General features: G+C 40.4%; 1 protein-coding gene across 2 annotated transcripts in view; it reads right to left on the bottom strand.

Annotated features, from left to right (window-relative positions):
* The window catches only part of phb2a (prohibitin 2a), a 31,879-nt gene extending 12,153 nt beyond the window's left edge, over nt 1-19,726 (bottom strand). For both annotated transcript variants that reach the window (XM_029704019.1, XM_029704020.1), the window contains exons 1-6: nt 19,622-19,726; nt 17,441-17,559; nt 4,260-4,344; nt 3,881-3,960; nt 2,814-2,998; nt 2,333-2,462 (exon numbers count right to left, since the gene is read on the bottom strand). In XM_029704019.1, the coding sequence (XP_029559879.1) occupies nt 2,333-2,462; nt 2,814-2,998; nt 3,881-3,960; nt 4,260-4,344; nt 17,441-17,534 (574 nt within the window). In that variant the 5' untranslated portion in view covers nt 17,535-17,559; nt 19,622-19,726. The remainder of the gene's footprint in view (nt 1-2,332; nt 2,463-2,813; nt 2,999-3,880; nt 3,961-4,259; nt 4,345-17,440; nt 17,560-19,621) is intronic.
* Between the last annotated feature and the right edge of the window lie 2,648 nt (nt 19,727-22,374).

Genomic DNA, 22,374 nt, shown 5'->3' with positions numbered 1-22,374 from the left:
CAGCTAGGCTAGCTGGGCTTTTGCGTCTTTCCCCCTATACGGAATCTGTCTCGATCCCGGGACAGATAACCGCGCTCACAGCAACTTATCCCCACACCCGCAGGATTCAAAATAAAAAGTATATAAAAACACTTAAGGTCTCGTTGAGGAGCTAACTCATTTGTAGAATCAGGTGTGTTAAATTAGGGTTGACTGAAAACCCACAGGACAGTAGATCTCCAGGAAGAGGGTTGGGCAGCCCTGGCCTAAAGCTACAGTCTAAGATTTGGGAAACAGTTCAATGGTCATTATACATTTTTTTATATTTACTTTGATTCTTTAAGAACATAGACCTATCTATAAATGCCTCATGAGCTTAACACAACAGTCTTTATCATAACCCAAAATACAAGGTTTAATTACTCAATTGTTTATAAAACAACAAGTAAAGAACCAGTGCATTTCACCAAATGGTAAACTTTCTTGTGGATATCAGAGGTGAAAGAAGTACCCAATTGTCATACTTGAGTAAAAATAAGACACCTTAGACAATTACTCAAGTAAAAGTGAAAATAAGTATACTAGCTATTACTTGATCAATTAAGTATGGAAAGTAAAAAAATCTTTTAAAATTCCTTATATTACGTTAACATGACGGCACAATGCTCTTTTTTTGTTTAATTTACAGATAGTGTTGAGTGTGCCCCTGGCTAAGACATAATTTACAAACAAAGCATTTGTGTTTTAGTGAGTCCACCAGATCAGAGGCAGTAGGGATGACCTCTTGATAAGTGCGTGATTTGGACCATTTTCCTGTCTCGCTAAGCTTTCAAAATATAACAAGTACTTTTGGGTGTCAGGGAACATGTATGGAGTAAAAAGTATTTTCTTTAGAAATTTAGTGGAGTAAAAGTAGAATTTTTTTACTTAAGTACTTTACACCAGTGGATATCATTGACTGTCATCCGTTGCATCTAGAGCAGTGGTTCCCAAACTGTTGGTCGGGACGTCACGGAATGACATTGGGGGGGGGGGGGGGGGAATACATTTTCTGGATATGTATAATAAAAGGCTTTCAGTGTTAACTTAACTATTTAAACCAAATAGAAATGTAGAACCTCATACCCGGCTCAACGAGGGGGCAAAATAGGGCTTAGCCCCCTCAGTTGAAACTTGTGCCTGGTCAGTTATGTCCCTATATAAAAATAGCTAAAAAGATACCTCTTCGCTGCTCGATGTCAGTACAGAGCGTGTAGGGAGGCTATACAAAGGCACTGGGGTGCATGGTCTCCATTAGCCGGTAATTGCTGGCTTTTGGCCAATAAAATAAATTTAAAAAGCCAATAAATATAATTGTAGCCGGCCAAATTGTCCGGGACTGCCCTGGTGCTGAAGAGAGAAAAACGAGAGAGAGGAACATTGGCCTAGGCTACTACTGTTTGCGAATATGGAGGCCTTTTTCATTGAAGTGAAACAAAAAGTTAGTGTATGCCTATAGTGAAAAGCCTACAATGCATTTTTGCGACCTTTTGACACATGGCTGTGGGGGTACATATTTTTTATTGGTTGCATTGGTGCAGGCTACAGATTCATTCACCTCACTAAAAACATCCTATTTATTTAACAGGCCAAAACCATTATTTGGTTAAACAGTGAAGTACATTATCCTTATGATTGCTGTAATGAATTGTTTTAGGAAAGTAAAAACCAATAAAATAGGCTGAATGTTTTGCATATGCTACAGATCCAAACAAGGAATAGTGTTTTAGTAATTAGTTCTAGGATATTTTTAAGGACACGTAAATGTGGCTCTTCTGAAAAGGTAAGAAACAATCTAGCTGGTTGGTCAAAATCTTGCTTTTGTATGTAGGGCGCTGTCAATGGTGCTGATAGAGCGCAGCGGAGAATTCGTACCAACCTGTCACTTCTGGGTAATTTCCTACAATTGTAGGAAATTTGCTTTCCTGAAAAATACATTCAAGCTCCACAGCAAAAACGTATAGAATTGCAGGAGATTGGCTTGAAACTGCAACATTTTCTTTCAGCTCCATGGCAGAATTGCAGAAGATAAGCTTTGAAACTGCAATTTCTCTGCTGCCAAGTTAATATTTTTTACTTATTCTTTGTTCCGTGTATGTTTTTTCACCGCTCAACACTTATGGTGAGTCGCTACTCAAAAGACGTCAACCGGTGGGTCACGAAGGAAAACATTTTGGGGAACCACTGATCTAGAGTGCAGTCTATGAATTGCAGTGGTTACATTTCCCCAGTCCCATCCCAGTCCCAGAGAGTTCTGGTAAAAAGTAGTGTACTATATATGCAATAGCGAGGGTATGAGCGTGAGCCTCCTCACCGACTTGCTTTGCTTCCACTGCGGCAGTGTACTCTCTGCTGAAGCTCAGCTCGGTGATGGCCACATCGTCCAGGATGATGTTGAAGTCCTTGGCCCGTTCAAAGAGCTCCCGCCGAATCATCAGGGACACCTAACGACAGAAGAACCCTTTTAGTTCCATTGGTCCATCATTCTAAAATGCATTTTAATTGGCAAACAACAACTATAAAAACCTGTTCCAAGTGAAAAGGCCATTACTGAGCTCAATTCATTAAAAGCACATTCAGTATGCAGCAGGTGCATGGAGCCAGGACAAATGTAGTGTAAATGTTTGCATAATGCAGAAAAGTTCTTCAGACTCAGATCTAACAAAAGTTATTTGATTTAACAAAATGAAAGGTGATAAAGTGCATACCGGTAGTGCAAAAGCTTAGAGCAACTACAACTTTACCATAGCACTTTAAGAGAAACAGTATTCCCAAAAACACCCCTTCCTGTATACCTGAGCTCTCTGTGTGATGAGCTGCGAGGCGTTGAACTTGGCCACAACACTCTTCAGCACCTCATTGACGATGGAGGGCAGCACCTTCTCATCGTAATCCTTGCCCAGCTGCTGGTACATGGCAGGCAGGTTGGAGGCCACAGGACGGGACAGCACGCGCAGAGCGATGTTCACCATCTGCAGGTCTGTACCGGGACAGAGACAATAAGGGGGAGGAGAGAGTCGGAGCCATTTTAGGTGATATTCAAGACTCAATAGGGGAAAGGAGATCCCTAATTAGTTGCACAACGACACATTAAACCGAAATGTGTCTTCCGCATTTAACTCAACCCCTCTGAGTCAGAGAGGCAAGGCCTTAATCAACGTCCATGTCATCCGCACCCGGGGCGCAGTTGTTTTTGGGGGTTAACTGCATTGCTCTAAGGCAGAACAGCAGATTTTCCAGGGATTCATACCATCAACTTTTTGGTATTTGGTCCAACGCTCTTATACACTAGGCTAAAATGGCTGTAAATAGAGTAGTCCTTTAACATAGCCTCCATTCACTGTCTGCCAGTCTTTCTTTTTCTATGAAAATAATGAATGTTCTTTATCCAATATTTTTTCCACTCGCCTCACTGCAGCCAGGAGGCAAGATAATGTTTTGAATACATTCTGTACGGACAACAGCAATAAAAATAAAAAAATGAATACATTAAATCCATCCTGCCATGGAATCAATGTGTTGCAACAGCAGGAATAATGGACTTTGTTACAATTCAGTAAATGTGGATCTAGTTTTGGTGAATGTCATTCTCCACAAATATACAACAGTTTAGAATGGCCCAGGCCACTGATTGAAGTGCTGTTGTGGAGTCAATCAAATCACAAAAATGTATTTTTGTGAAAAGGTAGTTTGTTCCTAGATGTGTTCCATAAACAAAACTGAACAGCATCTCATATGCAACAAGAGGTTTAATTTGATCAAGACAAAGGATCATTTTGATCAGGATTAAAATGTTCAGAAAAAAATAAAAATAAATTATTATTAAGTCCCCTGCAGACACATTAGTGTCCAATCAAGTCACCTTTGCTTCCGGTTAGGGACGATATCTTTCTTGGTCTCGCCCTTATGTCATAGATGACAGGGTACTGGAACCATGGTATCCTGTCAACAAGAATGTAGAGTGAGGCTAATGAATATAGCCTTGTTTAAACAGTTCACCAAAGATATGAAATCACCCTCATCTCCTGCTGTGAAAACAGTTCAGGGTCATTCGTGTTCATTAGGGCACACAACCGAAAACAAAACGTTTCGCAAAGGAAAACGAACATGACTTTCTTATTGGACATGTGCAGGTAGTCCCTCCCTATGGCCGTTTTCCTCCATTATGAGCCTAATGAACACGACAAAGCTCTGCCCTGCCAGTCAAGGTCAAAAGGTGAGTGATAACGAAGGACATCTACCTAAAGTGGAGCCCCTCAGCGAGTACCGTGTCCATCTGCATCCCACCAATCCTGTTGAAGATGATGGCCCTCTGACCACCTTCCACTGAGGAGAAAAGGAACAACTCATTTAAAACCAGTTGCAGTACAGTTTAGAAATGACGCTTCAAAACATGATCCAGGGGTAATTTGCATCCCATGGTAATGAGGACCACCGATGCAATAGCGTTAATAGAAAATGTCTGAAAACTCCCCGGGATAGCCATGTGAATTAAGGGAGGGGTCCGTACTGTTTGACAAGACAACACTGCGCTTTCCTCTACTCTCGTCCAAGTCGCACGTGAGAACATCCAATAACTACTTTTGAACCTTTCCTCCAATGTATTTGAGGTGGTGGTGAATAAAGGAGATAGGAATCGAGTTAAGACGAATTGAGAAAGAGCCCTTGGGTCCTGGTAGCGCAGTGTTGTCTCTAGTCTGTCAAGCAGTAAGGTCAACCTCCCCACAATTCTCCTTTAATTTACAAAGCTATCCCAGCTAAAAGGTAGTCCATTAACCATCAAAAAATAAATAAAGGTAGAGTCAGCACAGGCTGGTGTAGTCATGTTTGACAGTCTCCTGGAGGGGAAGGAGTCTCTCCAAGAAATGGCCATATCACAGTCTGCCGATATGGACAGCCCCATCAAGAGGATCTTCCTGGATGATGTATTTTGGGGGGGAGGTAAGCAGCCTGAAAACCTATCGCAGTAGCCATCGCACGGATTGAGGGAGACGATGTTCAGTCTCTGCTTGCAGATGTAAGAGAAGAAATCTGTACTGCCCTGCCCACTTCACTGTTGCTCCAAGCAGAAGAAACTGCAGTTCTGAAATATAACAAAAAGCATGAAGACTTCTGCCTGAAGCCCATACACGCCTCAGCGACCATGTTGGATCCAAAGTATGCTGGCAAGAGCATCCTGTCTGGTGCAGAGATCAACAAGGCCTATGGAGTCATCACTACCGTGTCTCGCGCCAAGGTTCTTGGCAGTCTGGCGAAGTGCACTTCCAAGCAAGGGCTTTGGGATTCAATATGGCAGTCGTGCCAACATATTTCATCAGCCACCTGGTGGAAGGGACTTTGTGGATCTGAGGCTCTTTCCCCTGTGGCCTCCATCCTCCAAATCCCACCAACATCAGCCACCTCAGAGCACAACTGGTCCTCATTTGGGCACACACACAAACCAAAGCACGCAACCAGCTGACCAACAAGGGTTGAAAAATTGGTGGCCATCCGGGCAAATTTGAAGCTTTGAGCCTGACAACGAGCCATCATCAACAAGGTTGGAAAGTGACAGTGAAGATGAGGCCTCAGAGTCTGATGTTCAAGAGGTGGAAATTGAGGAGGTCCAGGGAGAAGACATGGAAGCCTGAGGGGAAGTCAACCAAAGCTTTAGTTTCTAGACTATTATTTTACAGATTTATGTTGAAAACATTTTTGGGAGATGGAATGGATCATTCAATATTCCCTTTCTTTTGTTCAGTGAAATCATCCCATGTGAAGTCAACTCATTTAAAGTTAAATTCGTAACTAAATTATTTTATTTCTATTGGAAGGATTTAAATAATTTGCAATTACAGTTGAAGTCGGAATTTCATACACCTTTAGCCAAATACATTTAAACTCAGTTTCTCACAATTCCTGACAGTTAATCGTAGTAAAAATGCCCCGTTTTAGGTCAGTTAGGATCAACACTTTCTTTTAAGAAAGTGAAATGTAAGAATAACAGAGAATGATTTATTTCAGCTTTTATTTCTTTCATCACATTCCCAGTGGGTCAGAAGTTTACATACACGCAATTATTATTTGGTAGCATTGCCTTTAAATTGTTTAACTTGGGTCAAACATTTCAGGTAGCCTTCCACAAGCTTCCCACAATAAGTTGGGTGAATTTTGGCCCATTCCTCCTGACAGAGCTGGTGTAACTGAGTCAGGTTTGTAGTGCTCCTTGCTCGCACATGCTTTATCCAGTTCTGCGCACATATTTTCTATAGGAATGAGGTCAGGGCTTTGTGATGGCTACTCCAATACCTTGACTTTGTTGTCTTTAAGCCATTTTGCCACAACTTTATGAAGTATGCTTGGGGTCATTGTCCATTTGGAAGACCCAATTGCGACCAAGCTTTAACTTCCTGACTCATGTCTTGAGATGTTGCGTCAATATATCCACAATTTCCCTCCTGCATGATGCCATCTATTTTGTGAATTGCACCAGTCCCTCCTTCAGCAAAGCACCACCACAACATGATGATGCCACCCCCGTGCTTCACGGTTGGGATGGTGTTCTTTGGCTTGCAAGCCTCGCCCTTTTTCCTCCAAACATGACGATGGGCATTATGGCCGAACAGTTCCATTTCTGTTTCATCAGACCAGAGGACATTTCTCCAAGAAGTACGATCTTTGTCCCCATGTGCAGTTGCAAACCATAGTCTGGCTTTTTTAATGGCAGTTTTGGAGCAGTGGCTTCTTCCTTGCTGAGCATCCTTTCAGGTTACGTCGATATAGGACTCGTTTTACTGTGGATATAGATACTTTTGTACCGGTTTCCTCCAGCATCTTCACAAGGTCCTTTGCTGTTGTTCTGGGATTGACTTGCACCATAGTACGTTCATCTATAGGAGACAGAACGCGTCTCCTTCCAGAGCGGTAAGACGGCTGCGTGGTCCCATGGTGTTTATACTTGCGTACTATTGTTTGTACAGATGAACGTGGTACCTTCAGGCGTCTGAGGTCTTGACTGATTTCTTTTGATTTTCCCATGATGTCAAGCAAAGAGGCACTGAGTTTGAAGGTAGGCCTTGAAATACATCCACAGGTACACCAATTGACTCAAATAATGTCAATTAGCCTATCAGAAGCTTTTAAAGCCATGACATCATTTTCTGGAATTTTCCAAGCCGTTTAAAGGCAGTCAACTTAGTATATGCAAACTTCTGACCCACTGCAATTGTGATAGTGAATTAAGTGAAAAATTACTTGTCATGCACAATGTAGATGGCCTAAACGACTTGCCAAAACTATAGTTTGTTGACAAGAAATTTGGGGAGTGTTTGAAAAACTAGTTTTAATGACTCCAACCTAAGTGTATGTAAACTTCCGATTTACATTGTGTCTACTTAAGGTAAAAGGTTTATGTTTGTCTCCATATGATATGGTAAATATCCAATGCAAAAAAACAATTAAAATGGTATTAATATGTAAATATTCCCGTTAATTCCCACGGAAAGTTTCCACCTCTGAATATCCCCAAAATGTGCAACCGTAACACGGATCCCAAACCGGCTGCGCGCGTGCATAAACGTATTTTGTTCCCCCCACACCAAACGCGATCACGACACGCAGGTTAAAATATCAAAACATAATCTGAACCAATTATATTAATTTGGGGACTGGTCGAAAAGCATTAAACATGCATGGCAATTTAGCTTGCACTTGCTAGCTTATTTGTCCTATTTAACTAGCTTGCTGTTGCTAGCTAATTTGTCCTGGGATATAAACATTGATTTGTTATTTTACCTGAAATGCACAAGGTCCTCTACTCCGACAATTAATCCACACATAAAAACAGTCAACCGGTCGTTTCTAGTCATCTCTCCACCTTCCAGGCTTTTTCCTTCCCAACTTTATGACGCGATTGGCAACTTTCATAAATTAGTTGCATTACCGCCACTGACCTCGTTCGTCTTTCAGTCACCCACGTGGGTATAACCAATGAGGAGATGGCACGTGGGTCCCTGCTTCTACAAACCAAATGAGAAGATGGGAGAGGCAGGACTTGCAGCGCGATCTGCGTCAGAAATAGAACTGATCTTCAAAAAGAAAGGAGGACCAAGGCACTCTTCATATAATTAATTAAAATGCCTTTATTAGTATGGCATGTTCAATAGAAACAATGTTTTTAAAAAACTGACGCGTTTCGGCTGCATGGCCTTCATCAGGGTGTACAAAGAAATAATACAATGTTCTCTGTTTAACAGCTTTTCCAATTAACCCTAATTAGAAGGGGGAGTGGTTAAAATTGATTGGACACACCTAGTAAGCAATAGTATACACACTTTAAAGTGAAATGCTGTAGCTATGTTATCATAAAAATGTAACTCCAAACTAGAAGTATCAGAACACTTACAAAGGTAGTTCTAACCTTAAATATGTCTGGGCGAAGTGTCAAGAATAAGAAAGCAATACATTCCATAGTACACTAGAACACAGCAAAACATGAACAACAAGAGTCTAAACATAGCTGAGGGCAATTGAGCAAAAATATCCACTAGATGACAGCAAATGTACCCATCACAACCCTACAGGAAGGGTGAGAAATCCATATCTTCATTTAAACCCGGGTATTTAGTGGCCTGTAGTTTGTAAATCCAAAAACTTTCCATTTGGTTTAACTGTTTAAGGCGGTCCCCTTTTCTAATAGAGGCCGGGATATGATCAATACCCATAGCTTGTAGGGAGGCAGGGTTGCCATGGTGAAGGACTTGTAGTGCCTTGCCATGGGGTAGTCTTCATTGCCTACCCGTATGGCGTACTTGTGTTCCGCTAGGCGATCTTGAAGGCGTCTCTTTGTCCGTCCAATGTAGAACACCTTGCACTGTGGACATTCCAATCTATAGATGACATGAGTGGTTTTGCAGTTAATGAAATGCTTGACGTAATACTCCATTTTGGAAGCTGTATCAATGAAATACTTTTTCTGTGCAATATTTCTGCAATGGTTGCACTGGTTACATTTAAAAGAGCCCTTGGGTTTGTGGCCAAGCCAAGTTTTTTGAGAGTCACCCGGAAGATAACTGTGGACTAATTTGTCCTTTAGGGTAGGACATCTCTTGAAGCTTATGACTGGTGGCTCAGGAAAGACTTGGCGTAGTAGCGTATCACTTTGGATGATTCCCCAATTATTTTTAATGATTACGTCAAGCATTTCATTAACTGCAAGACCATGACCAAGACCCAGACCATGACGGACCATCCACCTTCAAAAATCGATCCCGCTTCAGAGTACAGGCCTCGGTGTAAAGCTCCTTCCTTTGACATTAAACACGAATCCAACCATCAGCCTTGGTGAGACAAAACCACAACTTGTCAGTGAAGAGCACTTTTTGCCAGTCCTGTCTGGTCCAGCAACGGTGGGTTTGTGCCCATAGGCGACGTTGTTGCCGGTGATGTCTGGTGAGGACCTGCCTTACAACAGGCCTACAAGACCTCAGTCCAGCCTCTCTCAGCCTATTGCAGAAAGTCTGAGCACTGATGGAGGGATTGTGTCTGTTGTAACACGGGCAGTTGTTGCCATCCTGTACCTGTCCCGCAGGTGTGATGTTCGGATGTACCGATCCTGTGCAGGTGTTGTTAAACGTGGTCTGCCACTGCGAGGACGATCAGCTGTCTGTCTTGTAGCGCCGTCTTATGCGTCTCACAATTTATTGCCCTGGCCACATCTGCAGTCCTCATTCCTCCTTGCAGCATGCCTAAGGCACATTCACGCAGATGAGCAGGGTCCCTGGGCATCTTTCTTTTGGTGTTTTTCCAGAGTCAGTAGAAAGGCCTCTTTAGTGTCCTAAGGTTTCATAACTGTGACCTTAATTGCCTACCGTCTGTAAGCTGTTCATTAATTGCTTATGGTTCATTGAACAAGCATGGGAAACAGTGTTTAAACCCTTTACAATGAAGATCTGTGAAGTAATTTCGATTTTAAACGAATTATCTTTGAAAGACGCACTTTTTTTTGCTGAGTTTATATCTAGAGGTCGCCCGACTTTTCAACACCAATACCGGTTGGAGGACCAAAAAAAGTCAATACCCATTAAAAAAATTTTTTTTAAATTCGGATGATTTTTATATTTGTAATAATGACAATTACAACAATACTGAATGAACACTATTTTAACTTAATACATCAATAAAATCTATTTAGTCTCAAATAAATGAAATGTTCAATTCGGTTTAAATAATGCAAAAACAAAGTGTTGGAGAAGAAAGTAAAAGTGCATTATGTGCCATGTAAAAAAGCTAACGTTTAAGTTCCTTGCTCAGAACATGAGAATATATGAAAGCCGGTGGTTCCTTTTAACATGAGTCTTCAATATTCCCAGTTAAGTAGTTTTATGTTGTAGTTATTATAGGACTATTTCTCTATACCATTTGTATTTCATATACCTTTGACTATTGAATGTTCTTATAGGCAGTATCGTATTGCCAGCCTAATCTCGGGAGTTGATAGTCTTGAAGCATTAACAGCGCTGTGCATCCCAGCATTGCTAAGAGCTGCTGTTTGAATGAATGCCAACGAGCCTGCTGCTGCCTACCACCACTCAGTCAGACTGCTCTATCAAATCATATACTTAAATATAATAAACACAGAAATACGAGCCGTAGGTCATTAATATGGTCAAATCCGGAAACTACTATTTTGAAAACAAAACGTTTATTCTTTCAGTGAAACACGGAATCGTTCCATATTTTATCTAACGGGTGACATCCATAAGTCTAAATATTGCTGTTACATTGCACAACCGTCAATGTTGTGTCATATTTATGCAAAATCTATCAAATTAATTACGGTCTTTGTTAGGAAGACAGTTCGCAACGAGCCAGGCGGCCCAAACTGCTGCATATACCCTGATTCTGCTTGTACTGAATGCAAGAGAAGTGACAATTTCCCTAGTTAAAAGATTCATGTTAGCAGTCAATATTAACTACATATGCTGGTTTAAAAATATATAAACTTGTGTATTGATTTTAAGTAACGCATTGATGTTTATGGTTAGGTACATTGCAATGATGGTGCTTTTTTTGAGAATGCTCTGTTAAATCAAAATGAAGTAGGCTGTGATTCGATAAATTAACAGGCACCGCATTGATTATATGCAACACAGGACAAGCTAGTTAACCTATCGTAAATTCCGGACTTTAAGCCGCAACTTTTTTCCCCAGGCTTTGAACCCCGCGGCTTAAACAATGACGCGGCTAATATATGGATTTTTCCTGCTTTCAATCTATTTTTCTCCAAAAAAACAAACGCATTCTGTGACGTGCCCAGTTTTTTGGCGGCATGAAGCTTTCATTAGACCAATGAAATTGCCAAACGGGTTAAGGTCAAACAACTTTTTTGTTTACTGTTTAGATTAAATCGAGCGCTCTCAAACGTCCCATCATTCTGATTACGGTAGTCATTTTGTCACCCTCATCATGGCAAAGACACGGAGAAATGCATATGATGCAGCTTTCAAGTTGAAGGCGATTGATCTGGCTGTTGGAAAAGGAAATAGAGCTGCTGCACGGGAGCTTGGTCTTAATGAGTCGATAAGACGTTGGAAACAGCAGCGTGAGGAATTGACTCAGTGCAAAAAGACAACTAAAGCTTACTGCTAATTTTTATTACAAGCCGTGTTTCGTTAAAGCCTGTGTAAAGTTAATTTGTTTCAATGTACCGGTAGGCACCTGCGGCTTATAGACATGTGTGGCTTATTTATGTTCAAAATAATATATTTTTAATTCAGTGGGTGCGGCTTATATTCAGGTGCGCTTAATAGTCCGGAAATTACGGTAGTAATATCAACCATGTGTAGTTAATCACTAGTTATGTGAAGATTGATTGTTTTTCTTATAAGATAAGTTACTAGCTACCATTAAACTTACTTTGGCTTCTTGCAGCCAGAAGGTCCTTTTGATACTGCACTCACAACAGGTGGTCAGCCTGCCCGCAGTCTGCTCGTGGCTTGCAATGTAATCGGTGTCCATAAAGGCCAATTAGCGATTGTTATGAAAACTTGGGAAAAAAATAAAAAATAATAATAATAATAAAAAAATAAAAAAATAAAAAACAACATCGGCCCTAATTTAAAAAAATATATATTTTAAAAAAATAACCGGAGGTGATAGAGTAAGGACCAAGGAATAAAAACAAAATGTGGGTGGAGAGGGTTGGTTTTACCTCGCTCTGGATGATCAGTACTGCATGTATTCTTGGCTATCGTGCCATGGCTTCGTCAGGGTCGATTGTAATTTAAAATTAGGCATCACACTACCAGTAAAGTAATACCCAAGACAATTTTTACTGACAATCAATAGCATCCGTTACTTTTTGTCAGAATAAAACAGGATATAAATGACTACATAAAATGTCTTGAATGTAAAGAACTGGTCTCGCAATACACCAAAAAAAAAAAAAAAAAAAAAAAAAAAAAAAGTTAGGACACCTACTCATTCAAGGGTTTCTTTATTTGCACTATTTCCTACATTGTAGAATTGAAGACATCAAAACCTTTAACACATATGGAATCATGTAGTAACCCCCCCAAAAAAATTTCAATAAAAAGTTGAAAAAAAATCTATATTTTATGTGCGAGATTCTTCAAAAGTAGCCACCCTTTGCCTTGACAGCTTTATGCTTTCCCTCAACCAGCTTCATGAGGTAGTCACCTGGAATGTATTTCAATTAACAGGTGTGCCTTGTTAAAAGTTCATTTGTGGAATTTCTTTCCTTGCGTGTGAGCCAATCAGTGTGTTGTGACAAGGTAGAGTGGTATATAGAAGATGGTCTTTTACCAAATAGGTCTAAGTCCATATTATGGCAAGAACAGCTAAAAAAAAAAGCAAAGATAAATGACAGTCCATTACTTTAAGATGTTGGTCAGTCAATCCGGAACATTTCAAGAATTTTAATGTTTCATCAAGTGCATTCGCAAAAACAAAGCGCTATGATGAAACTGACCCAGAGTTACCTTTGCTGCAGAGGATAAGTTCATTAGAGTTACCAGCCTCAGATTACATCCAAAATAATTGCTTCAGAGTTCAAATAACAGACATCAATGTCAACTGTTCAGAGGAGACTGCGTGAAACAGTCAAGGTCGAATTGCTGCAAAGAAACCACTACTAAAATATATATATATATATATATATATATATATATATATATATATATATATTCGCCAATAAGAGACTTGCTTGGGCCAAGAACAACAAGCAATGGAAATGTCTTTGGTCAGAGGAGTCCAAATTTGAGATTTTTGGTTCCAACTGCCATGTCTTTGAGAGATGCAGAGTAGGTGAACGGGTGACCTCCGCATGTGTGGTTCCCACCGTGAAGCATGGAGGAGCTATGATGGTGCGTCGCTGGAGACACGGTCTGTGATTTAAAATTCAAGGCACACTTAACCAGCATGCCTACCACAGCATTCTGCAGCAATACACCATCACATCTGGTTTGCGCTTAATGGGACTATCATTTGTTTTTCAACAGGACAATGACCCAACACACCTCCAGGCGGTGTAAGGGCCATTTGACCAAGAAGGAGAGTGATGAGTGCTGCATCAGATGACCTGACCTCCACAATCCCCCGACCCAATTGAGATGGTTTGGGATGAGTTGGACAGCAGAGTGAAGGAAAAGCAGCCAACAAGTGCTCAGCATATGTGGGTACTCCAAGACTGTTAGAAAAGTATTCCAGGTGAAGCTGGTTGAGAGGATCCCAAGAGTGTACAAAGCTGTCAAAGTGTGGCATCTTTGAAGAATCTAAAATATATATTTTGATTTGTTTAACACTTTTTTGGTTACTACATGATTTCATTTGTTGATGTCTTCACTATTATTCTACAATGTAGAAAACTGTAAAAATATAGAAAACCTCTTGAATGAGTAGGTGCATCCAAACTTTTGACTGGTACTCTATACACAGATACACACCCTAAAAATACAATGCTAGAAAGATAAAGATATTGCTCAGCAGACGAAGGACCTCAGGTAGCTGTCTGGGGAGAACATAAAAAGGGGAGGATTGGATTGAATGTGTTACAGTGCAAGCCCCCAATCTACACACAACACCCCATAATGACAAAGCAAAAACTGGTTAAGACATTTTGGGAAATGTATAAAAAAATAAAATTGGCTAATGTCACATTTACATAAGTATTCAGACCCTTTGCTCAGTACTTTGTTGAAGCACATTTGGCAGCGATTACAGACTCAAATCTTCTTGGGTATGACGCTATAAGCTTCGCACACCTGTATTTGGGGAGTTTCTCCCATTTTTCTCCGCCCCATTTTTCTCCGCTCCCAGATTCTCTCCCGCCCTGTCGGGTTAGATGTTCGACCAGGTTGAAGTCCGGGCTCTGGCTGGGCCGCTCAAGGACATTCAGAGACTTGTCCAGAAACCACTCCTGCGTTCTCTTGGCTGTGTGCTTTGGATCATAGTCCTGTTAGAAAGTGAACCGTTGCCCCACTGAGGTCCTGAGCAGGTTTTTTTTTCTTTTCATTTTAAATCAAGGATCTTGCTGTACTTTGCTCTGTTCATCTTTCCTTTTACTGAGGAGAGGCTTCCATCTGGCCACTACTATAAAGGCCTGATTGGTGAAGTGCTGCAGAGATGGGAGAAGCTTCCAGAAGGACAACCATCTCCAAAGAGGAACTGTGGAGCTCTTTCAGAGTGACCATTGGGTTCTTGGTCACCTCACTGACCAAGGACCTTCTCCCCCGCTTGCTCAGTTTGGCCGGGCGGCCAGCTCTAGGAAGGGTCTTGGGGGTTCCAAACTTCTTCCATTTAAGAATGATGGAAGCCACTGTGTTCTTGGGGACCTTCAATGCTGCAGACATTTTGTGTGTCCTTCCCCAGATCTGTGCCTTGGCAACATTCCTGTCTTGGAGCTCTACGAACAATTCCTGCGAACTCATGGCTTGGTTTTTGCTCTGACATGCACTGTCAACTGTGGGACTTTATATAGACAGGTGTGTGCCTTTCCAAATCATGTCCAATCAATTGACGGGTCGACTCCAATGACGTTGTAGAAACATCAAGGATGATCAATGGAAACAGGATGCACCTAAGCTCAATTTCCAGTCTCATAGCAAAGGGTCTGAATATTTATGTAAAGGTATCCGTTTTTACTTTAAATACATTTTTTTGCTTTGCCATTATGGGGTACTGTGTATACTGATGAAAAAACAAATGTAATCAATTTTAGAATAAGGCTGTAATGTAACAAAATGTGGAAGGGGTCTGAATACTTTCAGAATGCACTGTATAAACTGATTCCTTCAAAATAGGCTTGACCTAAGGCTTGTTCGTGTCACTATGTTTTGTTAAGGGTTATCGTTTGTTTTAATTTTACATCGATTGCATTTTTATTTTATGCATTTGTTTCTTTAATTGAACAATACAAAAATAACACTTATTTAGTTTACCTTAGCTACGAGATCACGCTTTGTCTAGGACAGTGAATAAGTAAGGGCTATGCAGAAGCGATCTTGCTGAAGCAACAAAAGCACAAATAAAAAAGCAGCGGGGGTGTGCTGACGCGTGCTGTTCGGAAATTCACCACATACCTAAATGTATTGCAGTAACATGCAGTTCATAATGTCAGTACTAAGCGTCACTATTTGTTTTGAGAACATTTACTACAGTGCTTTACTGCAGTCAAAGGTCATGCAAATAATCACTGTCATCACTAGTTACAAACAAAGTCATAATCCCAGCCCACTTAAAACTCTTCCTAAAATTTGATTTTAAACATAACCCTAACCACAGTGCTAATCTTATGCCTAAACTTAAATGAAGCCAATTTTACAATAGACATTTTAACTTGGTTTCCACTTGATGGCACAGCCACAAGAGCTCGCATAAGTTAGCGGGTCATTACTTATCCAAACCCTATGAATATTACTCAATACAAAAAGTTCTCTCTCTCTCACTGATTAATAAAAAAAATTATGCAGGCAAACGCTTACACTGGTTTTAATAACACATTTTAATTTAGCAAGCTATAGATAGCTAACGCACTTTTGTACATCACGTTGTAACGTAAAATTGACCTTATTTTAGTGCCCAAAAAACATAATACTTCCAGGTCAACTGTAATATGAATACCACAATCTCTACCCTTTCCAGCAAAATCAATGAGGAGACCTTCATGCTGCCCGTCTCTGCATGATTGAAGAAAATGAGCTCCGTCTGGTCTTTTTAAAAATGACGGGTGGGGAAGCGAAACCTACTGCGTGATTGGGGGAGATAAGCTGTGTGGGCAAACTGCTTTTTTCACCCGATCTGTCCAACTTATTACCTCTAAAATGTAAATAAAACACTACATACCTATTTGAAGGTTTGTGTTGAATTTGAATAGGGTTTTTAGGGCGGCGCTAAAGTTATCTTCAGAAGTAAACAGTGGCTGTTGCGGCTTGCAGCGTCTGTTGATGGCTTGCAGTGATGATGCAAAAAATAAATGCATTCAGTTGTACAATTGACTAGGTATCCCCCCTTACTGTCCCCTTCTTGTTTTTAATCTGAGAGAAGCGCTACACCTGGCGGAGAGAGGCTGTACGACAGAATAAGTTGCATTATGCATACTGTACGTTATGTCATGACACGTCACAATTTAACGTACAGCGTCAGAGAGGTCAGTTTTTTTCTACTTTCTCCAATACCCATCGGGTCATTACCATGTCAATCAACACTAGAATAGAAACGTAGTTCACAACCCCAGATTGTAGCAACTGTTGGCATCAGTCTCATTTGTTTTCATTGAAGCCGTATGGAATTGGGTTTGTCAACAGTAGCTGGCTAGTTACAACAACCTTATCATGAAGGCAAGCACAAGGACTAAAGGAACTGCACCAACTGTCTTGCTTTTTGTAAATTGCATATTTTGGAAAGCTAACTAAACCGACACAAGCCCAGACAGTAAGTGTTATTTTTGTATTAAGTCAAAAGACGAGTTCATTTGTGCGCCAGTCCAGCACTAGCTAACAGCTGTTAGCACATCAGCAGCAAAGGATTGCTAGCTAGCTAGGCTAACTACCACTCTGCTGGCTAGATTTACAAGGGTCAACTAGACAATTAATGTTAACTAGCTAAGTGAGGACGTGATAAGGAAAGGCCTGCTTGCTCTGTGAACTGTACTTTTGATTATTTCAAGTGTTCTGGCAGTGCAGACAACTCAACATCAAACCACCATACTTTCTCCCATTATAACACAGGAATGAATGATATTCAATGAGCTGCTCAGGTAGCGCACCCTTTTCAGGGAACCATTGAACATTAACGCATTTAAGTTGCAGGCGTATTTGTTCATTCTATCGGCACGATCGGTGGAATAAAGATCGATACAAATAGACATCTGTGAAAGGCTCACTGATAAATTGGTCAGGCTCTAATAGTATGTCTTGTCCTTTACCTGTGTATGTGGCTTCCTTGACTCCATAGGCAAGTGCTCCTGCCCCTATAAGCAGCTTGACCCCGACACCTACACCCCTTGAACCAGAGCCCATTCTGCCTCAACTACCCTAGCAAACCCTGTAAAATGAGGGAGAGAAAAGAAAGCTCAAACAATGGCAGCTTACAGGACAGTCAGACAGAGATTACATCACTCAAAGTGGTAGCTAAGCATGTGGTTATCACATAATGGAGCAGACTTCAAAATACATTGTGTAACATCTACTACTTGCAAAATCTGTAGATATTGTTATGATGGTCTGATTAATCAGGCTCTAATACACAATTAATTGGTATATACCACCAAGACATTTGTGTGCAAAATTTCCCTTACAAGCCACAATGTTGAATAAAATGACATTTAAACTTATGATACCGGTAACGTTACCACGGTTTTTCCTTTTGCTACTTGAAATGTGACAACATATCCACAAGAGGTTATTCTTTACCCGAGTTAGGCACGGAGGTAAAGTTATTTATCTTTGATATTCAATTAATGACAATGAAAGTGGCATATTTGGAATCAGGGCAGAATATAAAACTAATTTTACCTTGGTGCCCACCAAACCATATAGAATACCACAGTTTGAGTCATAATACCCATAAAACCTTGATGGCAAACAGGGAAATGGTTCAAATTCACCATATGGGAATTTTAGAAATGGCTGTGTTTCATGTAAGCATACCCTGGCGTGACGTTTTGACACTGTGTAATATATTCACCTGTATACACCCCCCCCCCCCCAAAAAAAATGAAATGCTAATATGGCTAACATAAAGATGTACATATGCCATGATCTGGATGAGACTGCTGAATCGAGGCAAAGGGAAGAATCTCTGGATTAACTATCTAATGTCAGCTAAATGTAGTTGTGAATATATTGGCCAAATCTCTTTAAATTGACAATTCTGTAAACTGTCTTGTGCATGATTTGAACTGACACAATAGAGCCCCACATTGGATGTGTCATAATACCCATAAAACCTAGCGGTCAAACAGGGAAATGGTTCCAATCGTTTTTCCCATAAGGGATTTTAGAAACACTTAATATAAGGGCTGTGTTTCGTGTAGCCTTACCCTGGCGTGACGTTTTGATAACCATGTAAATCTCTCTCGGACAAGCTGACTTTCATCCTTATATTCGACTCCATTTACTTTCAGCTGCTAAACTGGCATCAACATAGAAATCATGCAAGACTACAAATCCCTGCAAAGTCTTGCAGGTCATCTCTAGCTGACACCTTTGCTAAATTGTGTCAATTTAAAACTTGCACAAGACAGTTCACAGAGTTGTCCATTTAAAGAAATGTAACCAATTTAACTAACATTTGATGGAGATTCTTACGTTTGACTCGTTTCCACAGTCTCATCCATATCATGGCATTTGTAGTTCTTAATGATAGTCACATTAGCAGCTAATTAGCGTTTCATTTTGGGGGAGTAAATACAGACAAATATTGATAAGTCACCTTGTCCGAGAGAGATTTACACGGTTATCAAATACCATGCTAAGGTAAGCCTACACGAAACCGAGACCTAATTTCAAGTGTTACTAAAACCACATATGGGAAAAATGAATGGTGCCAAAAAACTATTGGAACCAAGTTTATACTGTGGATATTTTGTCTCAAATTTCGAGCAGCAGGACAAACCAGTAGAGTATATTGTACTTTTACGCAACACTCTGGCTTGTAAGGAACATTTACGATTTTGCACACGACTCAGGCTGTAACGATATACGAATTGTGTTTTACAGCCTGATTAATCAGACTAGTAACTTCATCCTTTTATAATGGACAATTACAAAACAAGTGGGTGTGGACTAACGTTAGTAACGTTAACTAGCAAACATTCTTAAATGGATAAGCCTACAGTATACTAGCACCAGACTTTTTGACATCGGTCTCAAGCAGGCTAATATAGTTACTATAAGAATATTTGTCTCAGCTATGAATGGTCTATCTTGTTAGTTAAGTCAACTATCGTCCTCTTTCAAAAGCTACTGCTAGGTTGCATAGCTAGCTAACATGGTTGCTTCTACGGCGTTCCGTTTATGTTCATTATTGCACAAGACCAAGTTAATTACACAAATAATGTAGCTACTGTATTCGCTAGCAGCTAAACATGACGGTTTCAACTTACACCGGGATCTTTATTCATCATGCTGCGTTCTTGCTGGAAAACGTAACTTGAAGTGAATCGAAGGTCGTTGAAAGAAGCACTTCCTGTGGGTGGAGTATCATTGAAAATGTAGGCTTTATTTATTTCAGCTAGCTAAACACAGCTGCTGCTGCAAACAGATGCTCAAATTGCACAGATTTCAGTATGATGCATTCCAGTGTGCTGAAATTGTACAATTATTACAAAACGGAGGTAAAGCAATGATCTCATTCTGAAATGTACAGAAGTTGAATTCACTGTAGACAATTACATTTTACACATTGCACATACATTTGACTCAAATGTATCCAGTCCCTACATGGTCAATTGGCCCTTATGAGTCTCTAAAGCCTTGTTCACACTGGTAGTTTGAAGTTATTCAAGTGTTCTGTATATAGCCGAATTGAATCAAATCTTTTTCCTGCAGTCTGAACAGCCAAAAAGCACATGCAATCAGATATTTCTGACCACATTTCAAACCACCTTCATAGGTCAAATCAAATTGTATTGCTCACATACACGTGTTTAGCAGATGTTATTACGGGTGTAGCGAAATTGTGTTTCTTGCTCTGACAGTGCAGTAAAATCTAACAATTAATATCTAACAATTTCACAACATATACCCAATACACACAAATCTAAGTAATGGAATGGAATTAGGAATATATAAATATATGAATGAGCAATGTCAGAGCGGCATAGGCTAAGATACAGTAGATAGTATAGAATGCAGTATATACATGTGAGATGAGTAATGCAAGATATGAAAACATTATTAAAATTACTAGTGTTCCATTTACTAAAGTGGCCAGTGATTTCAAGTCTATGTACACTACCGGTCAAAAGTTGTAGAACACCTACTCATTCAAGGGTTTTTCTTTATTTTTTACTATTTTCTACATTGTAGAATAATAGTGATGACATCAAAACTATGAAATAACTATGAAACTATGAAATAACAATAACCCTTTGCCATTGACAACTTTGCACACTCTTGGAATTCTCTCAACCAGCTTCATGAGGTAGTCACCTGGAATGCATTTCAATTAACAGGTGTGCCTGTGGAATTTCTTTCCTTCTTATTGCTTGTTGTCAGTTGTCATTGGCTCAAACGGTGGTAGACAGAAGATGGCCCTATTTGGTAAAAGACCAACTACATATTATGGCAAGAACAGCTCAAATAAGCAAAGAGAAATGACAATCCATCGTTACTTTAAGACATGAAGGTCAGTCAATCCGGAAAATGTCAAGAACTGTCAAGAACGTTTCTTCAAGTGCAGTCGCAAAAACCATCAAGCGCTATGATGAAACTGGCTCTCATGAGGACCGCCACAGGAAAGGAAGACCCAGAGTTAACTTTGCTGCAGAGGATAAGTTCATTAGTTACCAGCCTCAGAAATTGCAGCCTAAAAATAAATGCTTCAGAGTTCAAGTAATAGACACATCACAAGCATTTCGTTACACTCGCATGAATATCTGCTAACCGTGTGTATGTGACCAATAAAATTTGATTTTGATTTGACATCTCAACATCAGCTGTTCAGAGGAGACTGTGTGAATCAGACCTTCATGGTCGAATTGCTGCAAAGAAACCCATACTAAAGGACACCAATAAGAAGAAGAGACTTGCTTGGGCGAAGAACACGAGCAATGGACATTAGACTGGTAGAAATCTGTCCTTTGGTCTGATGAGTCCAAATTTGAGATTTTTGGTTCCAACCGCCATCTCTTTGTGAGATGCAGAGTAGGTGAACGGATGATCTCTGCATGTGTGGTTCCCACCGTGAAGCATGGAGGAGGAGGTGTGATGGTGTGGTGGTGTTTCAAACCACCTTCATAGGTCAAATAAATACAATTTTATTGGTCACATTCACGTGTTTAGCAGATGTTATTGCGCATATAGCAAAATGAAATATTGGCTGCTTTTCCTTCACTCTGCGGTCCGACTCATCCCAAACCATCTCAATTTGGTTGAGGTCGGGGGATTGTGGAGGTCAGGTCATCTGTTATAGCACTCCATCACTCTCCTTCTTGTTCATATTTTCATTTCGCTATACCCGCAATTACATCTGCTAAACACGTGTATGTGGGAACTCCTTCAAGACTGTTGGAAAAGCATTCCGGGTGAAGCTGGTTGAGAGAATGCCAAGAGTGTGCAAAGCTGTCATCAAGGTAAAGGTTGGCTATTTGAAGAATCTCAAAAATAAAATATATTTTGGTTTGTTTAATACTTTTTTGGTTACTACATGATTCCATATGTGTTATTTCATAGTTTTGATGTCTTCAGTATTATTCTACAATGTAGAACATAGTAAAAATAAAGAAAAACCCTTGAATGAGTAGGTGTTCTAAAACTTTTGACCAGTAGTGTATATAGGCAGCAGCCTCTATGTGCTAGTGATGGCTATTTAACAGTCTGGTGGCCTTGACATAGAAGCTGTTTTTCAGTCTCTCGGTCCCAGCTTTGATGCACCTGTACTGACCTCGCCTTCTGGATGATAGTGGGGTGAACAGGCAGTGGCTCAGGTGGTTGTTGTCCTTGATTATCTTTTTGGCCTTCCTGTGACATTTGGTGCTGTAGGTGTCCTGGAGGCTAGGTAGTTTGCCCCCGGTGATATGTTGTGCAGACCGAACCACCCTCTGGAGAGCCCTGCGGTTGCGGACGGTGCAGTTGCCGTACCTGGCGGTGATACAGCCCGACAGGATGCTTTCAATTGTGCATCTGTAAAAGCTTG

The sequence above is a fragment of the Salmo trutta genome, chromosome 21, assembly GCF_901001165.1.
Source record: "Salmo trutta chromosome 21, fSalTru1.1, whole genome shotgun sequence".
Taxonomy (NCBI): domain Eukaryota; kingdom Metazoa; phylum Chordata; class Actinopteri; order Salmoniformes; family Salmonidae; genus Salmo; species Salmo trutta.
Note: the sequence above shows the minus strand (reverse complement) of the source record. Positions and strands in the feature narration are given on the sequence as shown.